Source organism: Cinclus cinclus, chromosome 3, assembly GCF_963662255.1.
Source record: "Cinclus cinclus chromosome 3, bCinCin1.1, whole genome shotgun sequence".
Taxonomy (NCBI): Eukaryota; Metazoa; Chordata; class Aves; order Passeriformes; family Cinclidae; genus Cinclus; species Cinclus cinclus.
Window position 1 is genome coordinate 59,657,759 of NC_085048.1, and position 17,995 is coordinate 59,675,753.

The window sequence follows — 17,995 nt, forward strand, 5'->3', positions numbered from 1 at the left end:
GCAGGCACTTACCATCTCCACAGCCTGCTCTTGAGTGACATCAAAACATAAGCTGGAATTTGTCATTATTATTGTCATATGCCTCAGAGTTCATGAATGGGCCCTGGAACCCAAAGCCTTGGGTGCTGAGTGGCATGTTTGGTCTTTTGGCGGAACAATTCTGCCTCTGGTCCAGCATTTGCATCTCTGAGACAGTTGTCACAGCTGTTCCCGGTAATGTTGACTGTCATGTTTTTACTGCAAAAGCACCTCATCTGAATTGCTAGGCAGTAGTTGCACTCCACATTTTACAGATTTTCTCTTTGTTCCGTATCAGTCTGGCACTCTTCAGGGTTGGTGACTTTAGGAGGGGAGGTGGATGGGGCAGAGCAGACACATTTTTTTTCCTGTGTTTATGTCCAGCCCAGGGCCCTTGGTTGCTCTAAAGCAACTCTGCTGCCCCGCTGTCAGCCCAGCTCCCAGCACCAGGACCGTCCATCCGCAGGGCTCTTGCTCCTGCCACTGCATCGGGGCAGCTGCTGAGCAGGAGGAAATGAGTCTCAGCAGGCACAAATCTATTGCCTCTGTTTTTATTCTTTCCATTTCTTTCAAATGGAAAACAATCTGAACGGCTTCCAAGGATGAGGGGTACAAATCTGTCTGCTGCTATTTATACCTTGCTCATCACTACAAGTGTCTAAATGCTTAAAGTATGCATTTGCTGCCTAACCTGAAGTGGTCTTCAAGCTTCTTGGGCTGTCACGAGCAGGCATGTCTCAGACCAAGAACAGAGAGGAGTCCCAGGGCATATCCAGGTCTCATTCTTCCTTCTGCTCAGGCTGGGGCAGGTTGACTCTTACGCCCTTGGGTCATTGAGAGCATGGTAAGATGATGGACCCCTCTGCTGGACCCAGTGTTGAATGGTGACCCAGAGGAGTGACTGCATCAGTGCAATAAACATCTGCCTTATTATCCATTAACACTGAAAGGGAACATTTTGTGTTCTGAGCCTCACAGACAGCACAGGGAGTGCTCTGCTTGTTTGGGTGGGTAGACAGCAGTAGATGTCTTTTGAACAAGGTCTGTTCTGGCTAGTTATTTTAATAAATAACTTCCTTTTGCTTTTATTTGAATAATAAGATGCCCTTTTTCTGTCTCATCTCTTTCAAACATTCACTTTCACCATGTGTGCCTACATGTTATTCTTTATTCCCATATTCTACATGGACATGCAGACAATATTAAAACCACTGATTCATTGAAATACTTTTTAAACTGTTGTTGTTAGTAATTTTTGTATTGACCAAATTTTTCATTGGTAATATTGTTGGCAGCAGTCCATGTCTGCCTGGCTGGAGGCCAGTTTAAGCTAGGCAGGATGAGCCCTATTGTTCAGCAGACTTGGATTTTGTTAAACTCCCTAACAGAAATATGTGTCAGGAGATTTGCAGCTATAAATTGGATCGTGTTGGTGAGGTTAGGAACTCGCTCAGTGCGAAATTGAACATTTCGCCATGCCTGTTGCTAAATGTGTTTGTGCATGTTTCCTCCATGGATTTCAAAAAATGAAAGGAAAAGGAAAAGGAAAACATATGAAAAAAAGTGAGACCTGTTGAGCTCTGTCTTTACCTTATACAGCTGGTACTTTCTTTGATGTTGAGTGGCTGAAAAATGCAGCAATGCTTGTTGTTGTGCACTGAAATGCTAAAAGCAAGTGTGTTTTCCCTTTTCTCTCTGTGTGTTACAGGCAGTCAGATGCCACCGCAGCCTCCTGGCAGCCAGTCAGAATCCAGCTCCCACCCTGCCTTGAGCCAGTCACCAATGCCACAGGACCGAGGTTTGTTAGGTGTTGGGGCTTTTTCAGTTGGTGCCAAATGCAGCCTTCATTTTAAGTTGCGCATAAGTTGCGCATTAGCAATGGGAGATTTCCTGGTATTTCTTTTCTTTTCCCGAGGAAAATAATGACAGTCTTCATTGTAAAAGGCTTGGGGGGTTTCCATCTCTGGGGAAAGAGCAATTGAATAGCAGGTTTTACTGAACTATAATTGAAAACAAGGTTTTCTCAAAATACAGTGAATGCCCAGGGTATAAAGGCAGTTTCTGTAAATACTTGAGTCGTGTCCTGGAGAACACAGCTCTTTGTTGTCTATCTTGGAATTAAGATGTAGAGAAAGAGTACTAAGAGCAGTTTCGCTACTGTTCTTAATCATCTCTAATATCTTTGCGTGGACACAGTAGTCCTCTAGACAGTTGTAGGATAAAAATATCTTTAAACATAAAGGGAAATCAAATATTTGGGTCAAATGGTTCAAACATTTGGAAATCTTGCCATGGAAAACCTTGCAGGCAAGAGCACTGTTCTAAAAGGGTGCTCCGTACCGTGTGCTCACAAAAATAAGCAGAGCATTTTTAAGTTGAAGTTGCATTTTATAAGCTTTAAGCCCTTCTTCCTTTCACCTCCTTTCTCCCTAGCTCATGGAATTCAGTTGTCACAGCTTTGCTGTGTGGCCATACGTGCAATCAACTTCTGTCCATGCAGTGGTTAACATGTGCCAGTGACAGGCTTGCAAAACAGACACATGATAACTGTGATAAACATGGAGTTATTTATGAAATGCCCCTCCTAAAATGTCTTGCTTCCAGAAATATCCCAAGTAGCACCATATGGGGATACCATAAATACTAGAAGTTTTCTCACAGCGAAACAAGTTGAACTCACAGAATGACAAATTTCTGGGATAGCATCCAGGAGGAGCTAAGAGGACTCACAAAGGAGAGCAGAGAGTCTTAATTTTTTGCTATTTTTCTGGGTTGAATGTCCCCTCCTCCAGGAATGCTGATTAATGAGAACATGAAATACAGAACTGCATGCAGATTTGTGTTGTTTCCTTTTCAGTCATTCTTTATACTCAGTTGTTAGTTCAGGGACATGTTTTCCCATTAAAAAAACTCAGAATAACATAAATGTTTGGTGAGAAAAGAATGCGCTCAGTACCCAATGCAAATACATGATGCTTTGTGGGATAGAAATGTCATGAGGCAGCAAGAATGGATCAGATGAAAGCTTTGAAGACCCAAACATCTCAGAAAGATGTGTGCTTTTCCTGGCACAACTGGGTCTTGGCATAAAATGTTATAGTGCCCACTAATAATTATTTCTGCAGTGTGTGTTCCTCACCTGGCTTTGAGGGACAAGTTAGGAAGGTCTGACAGAACTGGAAAGGTCGAACCTCTCTGTTCTGCTGTAAAACAAAACTGGGGTTCAGTGTATGGTCAGGAGAGGCAGACAGGTATTCAGAAGTAAAACAGAAGAGAGCTGCCATAACTGGGAAGTCAAACATGTAAGTAACAGTGAGAAAAGTAAAATTTACAGATTGATTTAGTTTGTTTATCACCTACACAGTGAGAACTGAGGGTATGTTCTTAGAGAAAATGTGGTTTGGAATGTTGCAGGTTTTGCACACTTCATATGTAAAACCTGATGTAATATGCATGATCCTTGTGACCCAGCTTGTACAAGAAGTCCATTTGTTTCATGCAGGAGATTCAAAATTTGTGACTAGCTAGGTCATATTGATTTTGCAGAACATGTTCCCCAAAGCTTCTCTAAAGTCTGTGTTGTACGCTCATAAACATGCGTGCATTCCCTTTTGTGCCCTGTCATTGATTAGAGGCTCCTTTGAAATGGAAAACTTCACCTTTTAAAAAGGCTGTTACATTAGTTGATTCCTTTGCTTGCTTGAACTGGTTTCCACAGAACTTGAAGAAAGGAAGGGAGGGGGAATGATAGGGACTCAAAGGGGAAGGTGCTTGTCATTTACTGATAAAAACCTGAGCAGAAAATCGTTGCTGCTAAGGACACCTGATCCTTGGGCATCTGTTACAGTAATTTAAACTCTTGGCTTACTGATACACTTTCTCCAAAAAGAGAGAAAAAAAATAAAGGAAAATGAAAACAAAAGCCCCAGAGACACTCCATAGGATAAGGTAATGTTGTTTGGTTTTGCACTTGTATAGCGTTTCTTTCCTTACTTAGAGAGAGAATTGAATGAATAAAAGACTACTAATCATTTCTTGAGCAGAATCCTCTGCTCTCAATGCATGTAAAAAGTGCTATTTACCAGCTACCACGAAGATTGACCAATGGGTAGAGTCTGATCTGTAGCACTTTTGGATGCTAAACCACTACCTTGAACCATTAAGTCCACACTTACTTATTTTATTGTTAAAGTGTTGATTATATTTTACAGTACTTTCCATGGTTACTCAGTACCCTTCTGGGATTTTTATGTTTGCCTGCCTAAGACTCTACATACCCTGTCTCACAACGCAGCATGAAGAAATGACCACAGTTTTACGTGTACATTCTGTGTGTGAAAGTAGGGGAGTAGTAATGCAGTGCATGTATACAGTAATAGGAGTTTATTGGGGGATTGGATTTTTTTGTGCTACTCAGCTTTCTTTTTATATAGCTTATTTCATACTTTTTGTAATAAGCATTAAAATACTTACTTTTAAAAATAATTTTTAAAGCTTCATGTCATTCTCAAGCTGTAGAACATTTGGACCTGCTCAGTGTAAATGTAGCCTCCTATTCTAGGCACTTCCTTTCTTGTCCCACAGCCAGTAACTAGCCACTGTTGTTTGATGCCCAATCAGTGAAATGGTTTTAGTTCTACCAACACACCTTGTCTACCTAAAAAACAAGAAATTGCATTTATTTTATGTACATAGCCTATTTTTAGTTCATGTGACTTGGAAAGCAGTGGGACTTGAAGAAGATGCTAAAGAACTGTTGGAGCTGGACAACTGTAGAGACAAACTGGTGTCAGAAGTCTCTTGGAGAAGCAGGAGTGTGTTTAGCTGCTGCTGAATCCCAACAATTAGCATTGCTTGGGGTTACCATAGTGACAGTGTAGTCTTTCCTAATTGAGGTATTCATCAAAACTTGGTACATTTTTGGGAGGAAGGAGGATGCACGTCTTGCTCTCCATTTCTAATAGACCTACTCCAGACTTTCCTTTATATGACCAAAAGTAGGGGTTTGATATCTTGTGTTTATTGAAGTCAAAGCTCTTTCTAAAATTTTTTTGCATCAGCCCCAGAGGTAGGGCAGCAGTAATACCTCGGCTGTCATAATCATTCAGCAAATACTTGAGGTACACAGCCACTTGAGCTCCCTGTGTTCAGCTGTATCTGCTTACTTGTTTGGGTTTCAGAAGCTCTACTTTGAGGATGTCCTTACTAGCCAGAACTGCTCAGCGAGTTAGAAGTTATTTCTAAGGATCAAACAGAAACCCAGCACATCCCAGTTGACCCTCTAAATTAGTTTCCTGAAGCTGCAGCCTGAAAAAGAAACCTTCATCCTGGCCATTAGCTTATACTCCCATTCCTAATTCTGTAAACTAATGGAGATTTCTGTCTGCTTATATGAACACTCACCTGTGCAAGCACTGTTAGGAGAATATTTGTCATAAAAATGTTGAAATAGGCACTTCTACCCCTGCAGGAATGAATGGTTCCTTACGTAATTCTGAAAAAGCTTAGAAAACTTACCTGCTTTTAAATAGTGTTTTCATGCTTATACAATTGGGTATATGTAGATGTCAGGTTTCAGTCTTATATTAAAATAGTGAATTGGGAGCTCCTGAAAACCATTGAATTTAATGAAAACAGTTAATGACTTCACATTATTACTCTAGCAAGCACTCTCATAATGGGGATACTTAAAGAAGCCTTATTTATTAGTGCAAATGTATATGGGTCAGAATTAATTTTTTTAAAATCTTTAATTGTTTTCCCCTTATAATTTTCACAGCGGTACATAGTTAAATATTCATGATAATGCTGATGATATGCTAAAGGTCTGAAATAGATCTGGAGTCTCAAAATCAACACAGGTTATTTAACCCTTTTCATCTAATGCACCACTGGGGACTTGCGGAGTGAAATCCCAGAGCACTGGAATAATTAGAAGATAGTAATGAGGATTTAATTAGTCCTTGAGATATGCTGAAATAGGACCACTGAGAACTTTTCTTTTTGGACATGGATTGCAAGCAGAATTGATGCCGTTGCAGCTGCTGTGATGTGCTGGAAAATGTATTCCATTGCTGGAGGCAGTTTCATGGCAGCATTCTGTGCCTGTCAGATCTATGTGGACAGTGCCTGGAGTAATCACCTCCAAAATTGTTGAAGAGAAGTTGCCGCCTTCTCCATCACCTTCTCCTAGTACCTTTACATTTTTTTCTTTTTAATGTCATTCTTTCTGTTCTGCCTTTATTTCATTCCGTTGTTGACATCCAGCTTTTGAGGAGTGTTGTACAGTTGTGTGCTCTGTTAAAAACATATCACAGTCGGGGACAAGGAGTAAGAAATGCATGCTCTTAAGAGTACAGGTGTTACACTAAGCAAAATTTGGATCTTTTTGACACTGCTGCTTGTAAGGTTTATCTTCAGATCTTGTCCTTATTTAGTATTAGATCTTTACAGAAGTGATATTTATCAGTAGCTGCAATGTAGTAAATTGAAATAGCTTTTTTGGCAGTCAAGATGTTATCCAGTGAAGGTTGTAACAGATGGGATGTGATCAGGCATTCTGATGTTCTCTTTGTGCTTCCCTACAAACACAAAGTACCAACTGAATTCCTGTAACTAAAATTTCCTAATTTACCCATTAGATTTCACACAGGTATTTTCCTCTCCTTTAACTGTTTTCTGGCATTCTTATTTGTACACATTCATTACATAAATTCCACTGTCATGCATTTTCTTCTAACGAAATCTAAATGTTTTTGCTTGTGTAGAGGACACAGAATACCAATCAGGTGTTTTGCACCTACAATTCCTGATCAGATTTATGGCTTAATACTGACATTTGATGGTAAGGATTCTTTTCCCTGAAATCTATTTTCTTCTTAAAAAGAGAAACCAGAAGGAATAAAATAGATCAAAGAACTCTTATTGCAACAAAAAAGATACTGTAGTTTGCTTTTAGATCTTAAAAAGACTTTTTCCCTGAGAATACATTTTTTGCTCTCATTTGGGGATTTGGGATCTATTCAGAGCACTGAGGAGCTAGAGAATAAAATGATTCTTGTCATTAACATTCTTCTGCTTGCCATGTTAATGATGACACCACTTAAGGTTAAATCAGACTTGGTAATAAGTTTACTTGATGTAGACTGAAGTGTTTCAGGCTCTTAAAGAAAGATGCTTGAGACATGCATAGAGTGCAAACCCACAGGTATGTTTGAGTGCCTCTCCTGCACACAGTGTTCTCAGAGTGGGTCAGTGCAGGGGAGCTGAGCTCTGTCTGGTATGCAGGGAACACTCTGCCAGACTGGGAAGAAATCATGCCTGGAAAACTGGGGTTAGAGGAATTGTGCCCTCAACAAGCAAAAGAAGTGCAGCACATAAGGAGGAAAAACAGGTTTTAGTTGAAACTGTCGCACTAGCTCTGTAAAACATCCCTTTTTATCTCAAGGCGTGTGATGAGGTAGGAACATGATGCATATGAGTATACAGAGCAGGTCTGTATGTGAAGGCAGAGCCATGCAGTAGAGGCAGGCACTAAGATTTTTGGTGCCTCAAAAAGCTACATTACTTTCTCAATTTGGGTGAGTGCTAAATTTATCGACGGTCCTTAAAAAAGATCAGGCCATCATTCATTTTTACCTCTGTATTTTTAATTGGATTGTAAAAGTAGAAGTGAACTGAAATGTAGTGTCAGTGTGATAAGCAGGTTTTTTTAATGTGTACATGCTATTTTTCTTTGCTATTTTGATTAGCAATGCACGGCAAAAAAGCTTACAATATGTCTACTTTGATTAGTAATCAACATCACTGGGATGAAGAGTTACTGTTTTTCTCTCTGAGCTGTGGAGTGCGTAGTTTTGTGTCTGTTTGTCTCTCAAGTGTTTCAGGAAAACCTGCTTTTCTTGCCCAAAAGGATTAGAAATTTTGTTACTCTGCCAAAACAGGTTAATTCTTAAAGAAGTCAATCGCCATTTCAGCATGCTGGTTCCAGACTGTACTTGAATTTCAGACAGAGACCAGCCAGTCTCAGCTTTAGGTTGATCTGATTAGTTGTGACCTATACTAAATATACAGCAGACCATCTGCAAGAAGAATCAAAGGACAAAAGGGTGTGATTTACATATGATAAGCCATGCTGGGAGACGGCAAACCTGCAGAAGTAGGATGTGAAGTAGATAATAATATCTGTGCAATCAAAACCCAGAGTCAGGCCTCAACAAATAAATTTTGTATACTAGCAGCTGGTCATTGCACTCTTCTTGCTGATGTTAAATCTTGTTATACTTGGAGATAAATCTTTATTTCATTTTTTAAACTAAATTGGGGATTCTCTTTTTGAGATTAGGGAGCAGAATTGACTTATTCTGAGAGAGTTTATATAGTTGCTAGCAGAGAGACTTTCTCAATAGAAAAGTTTCCACTGACTTCATTAGGCAGCCATCAAATTCCCTGACTCTGGGCTCAGGAGCAAGATAAGCTACCGCAGTTACTGATGAAGAACTTGTCTGAGTGACAGTCAGTGTTGCTGTCACACACTTGATGTAAAATTACTGGGTAGGATCCTTGTCCTTGGGAAAGTTTCCCATTGTGGCCTATAAACTGGGAGCTTCCTGTGGTCTGCCTGTTCAACAACACCATGTTTGTCAGGATATTCTACTTCCTCAGTACCTAAATTAATCTCTTTATAAAGCTTCTGTAAAGATAAACAACCTCTGATCTAAGACCCTTTATGTCTTTTTAAATTAATATACAGGACAGTGAGTTGAAATCTATATAATGTATATATTAATAGCTAACACTGGATAATTCCTACCATCCCAAAGGATCCCAAAAGAATAAACACTCATCAGGGAGCAGCTGCAAATCAAGGGAAGGAAAAATTCAGTCAAATCATAAATCATGGTAAAAATAAGACTGAGGCAAAGGCATTTTGGGATTGAGGACAACACAGTGATTTTGTGTTTTTGAAAGAAACAATATTATTTATTTTACATATGTGCAAGAGAAGATATGTAATGTATATCTTTTAGTCTTGTCCAGAAAATATATATAGTGATATTTAATGTATTTACTTCATGAAAAGGAAGGTCTGAGTTGACTCAGGGAACCTTTGAACAGCAGTCTGTGGGGAGGGTAAAATTATCAAACCTGAAATTTAGACCATTAAGCCTGCAGGCTTTGTATATTGGACATTTTAAAATGCCGTTCCTTTCTTGCTCTCCTCCCTGATTTTCCTAAGTGTGCACATTATTAACAAAACTTAGACAAACTCTGATTGTGCAAAGTAGACAGACTCCTCAGGTTTTTCATGTTGCTGCTGAGATTAATTCCGGCAGCCCAAGCTACCTACGGAAATTCAGGATTCCCTTCAGGGACAGCTGGGAGGGCAGGGTGGGTGCTTTTTCACTGCAAGTCACTTTGACCCTGATTTTTCAAGCACCATAGTAAAAGCATCTTTTGTAAGGTATATTACAGTAACAAATTATGTGTAAAATAGTGAATGAGCAATGTGATTTTTGTTTAGTCTGTGCATAAACATCTCCACAAATGTCTTTCCTTCTTTGTCCTCAGTATAGCACTCAAAATTTGCATCAGAGAGCATTATGCAAGGTTTGCATTAGGAAAGGTTGGTTATTTCTTCCCCAGCTACCATCTGGGTAATCTGTCTGATCCTTCCCCAGATTCTAATTTATCAATGATAGATTATATGAATTTCAAGGCTAGGCAGTAGCAGAGGGAGGTTTAGGGGTGGGAAAATTTTAAACATTATTGCATGCTATACATAGACTGAGTTTTGTAATATCAGAGAGAGAAGCAGAGGAGATTCAGCCAGTTAACCTAATAGCACAGCTGGTAAAACACTAGGGGGTCTGGGTTAAAACCTTAGCTAGGTCATTACTTTCCATCTTCCCCAAAGCTATTCACATTGTGAAGAGAAGCAGTCAGACAAATAAACAGTGAGAAGACTGTAAAATAGATATTAAAGCATAATAAGTAAATAATTTTAAAGAAAAATAAAACCAATCCAGCACTTTTTCTTAAACAGAGCATTGGTCTTTTTGTGGAAATGAGAAATACTGCAGTGATCTTTGCAGGAAATCCTAATTTTGCTATGGTGATGTTTTCCTTACTGCTGTTTCACATAAGCAAAGAAACATTCTTCGTTGAATGGATGTGAAGAAATGTGGTGGTTGTAGTGCAGATATTAGCAGATACCATTGTGAAAATAAATTGTCCAGATACCAAAGGGAAATCATGTCACTGTTACTCTAGCCTAGAGAGAACTTCAGATGGTTTTAGTGGTGCTCTGATGGACTTGGAGAAGCTGGCAAGGTTTATGTGGGTTTTTATGTGGGCTGGAAAAAAAAATCTCAGTGTAGAAACTTGATTACATTTTTTCATGGTTAATGGAGAAACATTAGAAGAACTTCTAATTAGAAGAAGAGCAGTTCATTAGAAGAAGAAGAGTTCTCAGAAGAACTGAGAGAGTGAACGTCTGAGGAAAGAAATTTTGCCAAAAACTGTATTATAGATATGCAAGCATTTGCTCTTTTTTCTCAAAGAATTTTCTCCTAAAAACTTTTCAGGACTTTTTTTTTCTAAAAATATAGTGTGATTGGAGAAAGAAATGAGAAATTTTAAATACCTTTTTTTAGTTTTTATAAAATATTATATCCAAAGATACTCTATTGGTGCAGTGCAAGTATTTCATTTATTTGATTTAGTATTTCTTTTATCTGCCTATTAACTGGACAGGAATATTGAGAATTAATATTTGCATCATCTAAATGAGATTGACACTGCAAGCTCAGCTCATGCTCACCAACCCATCACCTTGTGGTGTGTATTGGTAAGTCAGATGCTTTGTGTGTGTCAAACATAGGTCTGGCTGGGCATTTGTTAATAAGGTTGCTTTCTGGAAAATGAAAACATGATCTGAGTTATCTCGAATGTAAAGAAATCCTCTGCCTGCTTGCTCTAGTTATCAGGTTTTTTAATGCCACATGATTTCACTTGATTTACTTGATTTATATTCTGGTATATGCATCATTCACCGGTTTCTTAATTGCTGTTATTTGTTTAGACCATTTTTGTCTGCTTAATTTTTTTTTTCCAGTACTTAAATCTCTCTCACTATGTCCCTTTCAGTGTTTATTTTAAGTACCACCTTAGGGGTAAGGTACCATGCCATTCTTTGCCAGTGACAATGAGTAGTTTATGGCCAGATAGAGCTGGCCCCCATAAGCAATAGTACAGCAGTATTTTCTTAGCTCCTGTTGTCTGTAAGCCACACATCTCCAGGTTTGACCACACCAGTTGAAGATGTTTCTTCAAGTACCATCTGCAGACAACCTGGTTGCATATTTAGCATTCTGGTATCTCAGGCTTACATGACAATAGCCAACTCTTTCAATTACTAGAACACTTAATTAATGTGTGAGTTGTGTTTTATTGGATGTTTCCTTGCAGTGCTCTGAGGTGCTGACTGTGGACATGTTTAGCTGGGCAAAAGCCCAGACATGGTTCACCAGTCTAAAGCTTTCCTGAGCTGTCCTTGCATCTGAAATGGGTGGGCTAAGGCAGAGTTTCAGTGTGACTGTGATGTTCCTCAACATCCTGCCATGTCAACAGTGCCAAATCATAGAATAATGCTTTTTATTTGTTTAGCTTTACCCTGACATGTCTATCTCAGTGTTGTTAATCCACAGGTGAGCTAGATTTGGGAGTCACTTCTTTAGATCTGTCGCAGTTTTGTTGTATACTCTGGTCAAAATCCTGAGAGAGTAGGTACAACCCAAACTGCTGTCTGAGGAAGGAAGGTCTGCCAAAAACTTGTGTCATGGGTGTGCAGACATTTGCTCTTTTTTCTCAAGGGTACAGACCAGTGCTTTGCTAAAACCAAGCATTGGAAATTTCTGCTCCCCACATAGAAGTTTTTCCTTTAGAGGTAGTGGAAAATATCTCCTCACATACTTAATTTTTTTGAGCTGATTCATAAGTACAGGATTTTATGTTATTTTTCTCTAATTAGTTGATGATCAGTGTATGCATCCAATCTGTTCCTGCTTTTCTTATTCCATGATTTTCAGAGTAATAAGCTGGTCTAGCTAGTAATAGCCCTTTCTTCAGCCTCTGCCCTTGAACAAGGGAAACTTCCTTGTTCCTTACTCAGAAATGTTCCTCAGTTGTTTTGATCCCAAGCTCTGTCACTAAGCATCTAACCCTCTAGAAAGAGCCGTAGCCCAGTGTTTTTTTTCCTTAGGTAAGTTAATTTTTACAATATAATGTTGCACCTTGTACTTTTCCTCATTTTTTATTTATCAGATGCATAAGTTAATGATCTGCTGTCACTCTTAACTCCAAAGTTTTTGTGAGCTTAAAATGAGTAAGTGTTGTGCATGTTTCCAGGTTTAATTCATTCATGAAAATCAATGGACTACTCCTGGCTAAATCAAAAGACTTCTCATTGACTGTGGGTTAAATGTGTGCCAGTAGACAGTTGCTGTCCATCAAGTGATTTGCAATAACTTGTTCCTTTGCAGTCACTTCCTTTTTGTTTGAGCTTCTATTTTTTTGGTGAGGTTTTTTCATATTCAAGCCAATATTTTAGAATACCAAAAGAATCCCTCTGAGATTTTATGGCATCATCCAGAATATTCAGTGGGTGTTTTTCATGGGTAGTGCTAAGGTGATAATGTTCAAGAAACAGATGGGTTTGTATTGGTCAATGTACAAATGTAAGACAATCTTAGTGCATGATTTCATTAAACTTTAGTAATTTACTGTTGTATATCTGTTTTGTGTATAGATATGCCTGAGGGAAAGACAAGGTATTAAATGTTTTTAAGAAGGCACCACAGGTGGTATTAGCTATATGATGTATATTACCAGGTGTTAGTGCTCTTTACAACAACAGAAGCTTCATCTTTGTCTTTGCCTTCATCAAAGAAGAAACACTTCTATCATAAGCATGGCTTGGTTTATTTTTTCTCTGTATTTTGCTAAAAAGAAAGAAGAAAAAGAAAATGCTTCCTGACCATTTTTAAACACTATGTATGTTCAATTTGAACATGCAAACATGTTCATTATGATTATGGCATGATTATTGTTAATAGTATGCTACTCTTCTACTGAGAAAAAAAAAACAAAAAACAAAACAACAAACCCACAAAGATGACTCTGCAATGTTAAAATGATTTTTAATGCAGTCATTATTCACATATGTAAATGTAGTATAAAAGCAGTATAAAAACTAACTAAAAAGGAAGAGAATGCTTCTGGCAGGGTCACTTTATTCAGCTACTTCTGAAATAGCTTAGTTTGCCAAAACCCACTCAAGTGTTTTTTCAGTAAGTAATCTTTTGTTGTGATGGCAAGTAAATCATCACCTCTACCTGTTTTTATCATTAATATTAAAGGAAGGGAGTAAATTTGTTCACTGATGAGTATGTTGCCACTGCAGTTTTAAAGGCTTAATTCATAGCTGTTTCCTAGCAGTTTAGAAGACAAAACAACCCTCCTTGTTGTCACAGGGCTTGACATGTCAGATGCAGCCTGGCTGTTGAATCACTTCACTTCCATTACTCCAGCACACCTGTAATGTAATTCTACTTCCATTCTTTACAGAAGATAACTTTACCTTAGATCTAATTTTCTGGAAAGAAAATTTATTTCTTTTTGTATCGGCTATAAAATGAAGTTGAACACTAGGGAAAATGTGTGTAAATAAGGAAAAATGAATGTATGCCAGCTGCTCCCTTTCATTTCTGATAAGATTTTTGATTTGATGTTGTTTTTTTCTTTATGATGCATGAATGTTAATGTATTGACCGGGAACCCTTTTCTCTCTCAGACATCTGAGCTTTCTGCAAATGTTTAAAACACTTCAGACTCATGCACTGATCTCTGGATGTTGACTGGGAGGTTGATGGGGAGGTTGATGAGGATAGACTCCTCTGTGTTGTAATGGAATCCAGATCACAGTAAGAACTGTTCTTTGCTACTCCACATCTCATCTGTAGCTGAAAGGACTTCTCTGCTCTCTGGAAGGAAATTGGAGCATGTCCTGTTTTAATGCCGTGCTTCAGTGTACCATACAGACAGTAACAGAACATAGTATGGCATAGATATTCTTCCTGAATTTCAGGATTCCTTTTCATTAATTCATTATCTTCCTTCAAGAGATGATAGCAAAGCCAACCTTGATTTGAGAGGAATCCTACACCCTCTGAGATTATGAAATTCATGCCTCACATCAAAAGCAGTTTAAGAGCGTGTTCCTTTCTTGTTGTGTTAATCAACATCTTTATTAAACTAAGGCTAGAGCATGAGTTTAAGTAGTATCACACAGTTATCTCTGCTCTTGAGTTACTGGCTCATGCCCCCGGATTGGTTTTGGCCAATGCTCCCTGAGCCACAGCCCAGAGCATGGATAAGGCAGGACAAGGGACTGCGCACAGAACACATACAGATAAGATTTCCAGGACTGAGTGGGAAGGTTTATCTGGATGGACACAAGTGTCCAACTCTCCTCCTGGCATGTTTTATTTATGACTGTACACATAGCTGTACAGTCCATTCCACAGCATCCAAAATGAATAAAGAGTTTGCTGAAGAAGAGGTCATTTGAGTAGAAACACTTATTTTTACTTATTACTCTCATCCCTTGAGAAGCCTTTTTGTCAATAGCAAAGCTGGTTAAAACTGATAATCTCCATGTTTTTCATTAGACATTAGTCCATGTTCTCCAATAGCTTCAACAACCAGCAGTCCCTCTGCATCACTACTGGAAATTACTGTACTAGAACTGTTCAGTGTATCACCCTTCCTTGTGGTGTTAAGAAAGGTACTGCTTGCAGTAAATATGGGGCTGAAAAACCTTAATCACTAGGTCAATGTTTGGAAAGTTACCTCGTATAGATTTAAAGCTGAACAGGAAAAAAAAACTCCTCACTTCTGTACTAGACACTGGAGTAGCTTTACTATCTTTATAATAAAAATCTTAGTGTGACCAGTACAATTTTTTTTTCGTTCAAATGGATCCCACAAGAGTGATATATATGGTGTATGTCAGGAACATGGGCATTTATTTTGCAGGCATACAATTGTATTAGGTTTCTAAATTACTTACAGCACTGTTAGCAGAAGACATAGGCTTTGTAATGAGAGTTGTGCCCAGAGTGGAACTGTTTCAAAAATCAAGGGGTCTGTTTCAAAAGAAAGCTAAATGGAGAAGGTCATGCAAGTTTACCTTTGTAGAAGTGTGGAGTTTTCTAACCAGTTCAGATCAGTTTCCAAGCTGCCATTGTGCACTCAGTTTTTTGCTGTGTTGTGTATCAATGTCTGCTCTACCTCCAGAGCAAGTGCCAGGCTCTGACTTTGCAGTTCAGGTGTGATCAAGTTCTTGTCTTGGGGCTTGCACAAAGATCAGGAAAAACTGATGCATATTCTGCCAAATCTTGCTGTTGGAGTTTTAGCACCAATGGTTGAGCTATTCATAGCACGAAAGAACTGGGCACAAGGGGTGCAAAGTCATCTCATCTCCTGGCTTTTCTCGTTACAACCTGCACCTCAATATTTTCAGCTATGAGTTTGATCACATGTCTGGATATGGCTCAGAAAAAATTACTTCTCATCATAATCAGGCATTGAGTGTCTGGGGGAGGGGGAGAGGGTGATGTTTGGTGCTAACCAGTGGGAGGACACCCCGTCCCTGTGGGAGAGTCATCCTTTTGTGCCTCACACCGGGGCTCCCTCCTCACCCAGCACGGTGGCAGCACAGCCAGAGCTGGCCAGTGGTATGCACGGGTTTTTCCTCACAGGGAACTGGAAATATGAAATTTAATATGCCAGCAGAACAGGAAAGAAAGAGGATTTCCTCCAGAAATAAATAAAAAAAAGCTAAATTTTGCCAGCACATCCTCTTCAACATTCCAAGTAGCACTAAAACCTTTCAGGGTATGAAACAGAAGAAAACCAGCATCCCTACATAGACATTTCATAGGCAGGATTGATGGATTTTTCCCAGTTCACGAAAACTTTAAAACCCCACCAACAAAACCCTCTGTCCTTCATTTAAAAGGTTTAGTTTTGTTCCTTCATATGAAGCTTCTAAATTTGACACTGTTTCAGTAGGACTCCTGCTGTAGTTTTGAACCTTAAGTTAAATTGAGATTCATTAATGCATTTACGAAAGGGAAAAAGGAGAGAATGCAGTGGAATGTGCAAGGGAAAGACTAGAAGAAGGACCTAGAGCACAAATACATAACAAAACAACTGTTATTTCTGGCTGGTATGACTATTCTTCATATAGAGGAAAAATTCAGCTCTGGTGAGTTTGTTGGCAATAGAGGAGTTTTTACAGTGGATTTCTATATGCTGAAGTGAGGCATTTTCGTAGCAATGTATAATTTTGGAAGACGTGATAGTCTCACCATAAGTCATCTGGCAAATTCCTTAGTACTGCTAATTAATTAATGCATATAATTGCCTTTCATTTTTTTTCCCAAACAGTTGTTTTAATTTTTAAGATTAACACCCATTTGTAACTAAGCAGGACTGCCCAGTCTTCATTGAAAAGTAAAGGTTTTCAAACCTTATGTACAGATTTTGGTGGTTGAGACATCATTGCTGACTTGGAGATGTGTTTGGTTTTGTTTATATGAGCAACAGCAGTTTTCTGAGTATTCTTAGTCTGAGAAAACTAAAGAGGGTTAGTTTATTTTAGTGCCAAAGATTTTTTAAAAATAAAGAACAGTTGTCTGAATATTAATTTTTGTTTTGGTGCTTTTCTCCCTATAGGTTTTATGGCAGGCATACAGAGGAACCCCCAAATGTCACAGTATGGACCTCAACAAACTGGACCTTCCATGTCACCACATCCCTCACCTGGAGGTCAAGTGCATCCTGGAATTGGTAGCTTTCAGCAGAGTAATTCAAGTGGTACTTATGGGCCTCAAATGAGCCAGTATGGACCACAAGGTAAAATGCTTGGTGGCAACAGATACAATAATTTATATATATGTTTATATGATTGATATATATATATATATATATGTAATGTGTGTAAGTAGGTATGTTAAAAACAACAAAAACACACAGACAACACTCTCAGTAAAAATTAAAAAAAATTCCTAAACAAACAAATCTGTATCCAAAGGTGCAGCTGCATCTTGTGGAAGAAACTGTTTCTGTTATTAGCACATTTTTCTGTATAAAAATAGTGACCTTAAATTAGGCAAGGAAATGATGAATCTGTGGCATTGCCAGATCTGTTGTTTAGGAACCCAAGCATGTCATCTCTGTGATGAGGCTACATTTGAGCAAGCATGGAATAAGGGTCACAACACCGATCCCAAAATAGAACTTCTTTTCTTGGATGAAATCCCAAGGCCAACCTGAAATTGCGTGGTGACTTTGAGGGTAAAGTCTTCTAACAAATGTAATAGTACAGTGGCTACTGTGGAAATAGAATATTGAGCTCTAATGCATATGGTTTGTGAATATTAACTAACCCTTCAGACTGAGAGAGACAGTTCCTTTTATTTTGCTTGTTTGACAGAATTGGTGGAGGAGTAAAACAAAAATAGAATGCACAATTTCTGCCCCTGGACAGCCTTGAACTTGCCTATTGTTTTGCCTTTAATGGATAACCTTTATAAAGTATGCAACTGTTTAGGGGTTTAATGAAGTTGAAGTCAAGCCACGGAATATATAAGGGTCGGTATTTTCTTTAGAGGTACATAAAGAAGCTTTCCTATTTCAGCACTTCCTGCTGTTCTGAGGCTTTCTTACTTGAAAGCCTCAGAAGGGACTTGAGCCAGCAATGAGAATTTCTGTAGGGCTCAGTGACTCTCCCGTGCTAGCAAGGATGGTTATTTTAGTCTCCTGAGTTTCTGAGAACTAGTTCTGCTGTTTGTTTGCAAGGAGCCTTGCTGCCCTATGCAGTGTTCCTTTCTGTTTCATCTCTGGGTAGCGT

General features: G+C 38.7%; 1 protein-coding gene across 4 annotated transcripts in view; it reads left to right on the forward strand.

The window, feature by feature from the left end:
* The window catches only part of ARID1B (AT-rich interaction domain 1B), a 322,479-nt gene that overhangs the window by 240,610 nt on the left and 63,874 nt on the right, over positions 1–17,995 (forward strand). For all 4 annotated transcript variants that reach the window (XM_062490065.1, XM_062490061.1, XM_062490064.1 and 1 more), the window contains 2 exons: positions 1,727–1,816; positions 16,819–16,998. In XM_062490065.1, coding sequence (XP_062346049.1) covers positions 1,727–1,816; positions 16,819–16,998 — 270 coding nt within the window. The remainder of the gene's footprint in view (positions 1–1,726; positions 1,817–16,818; positions 16,999–17,995) is intronic.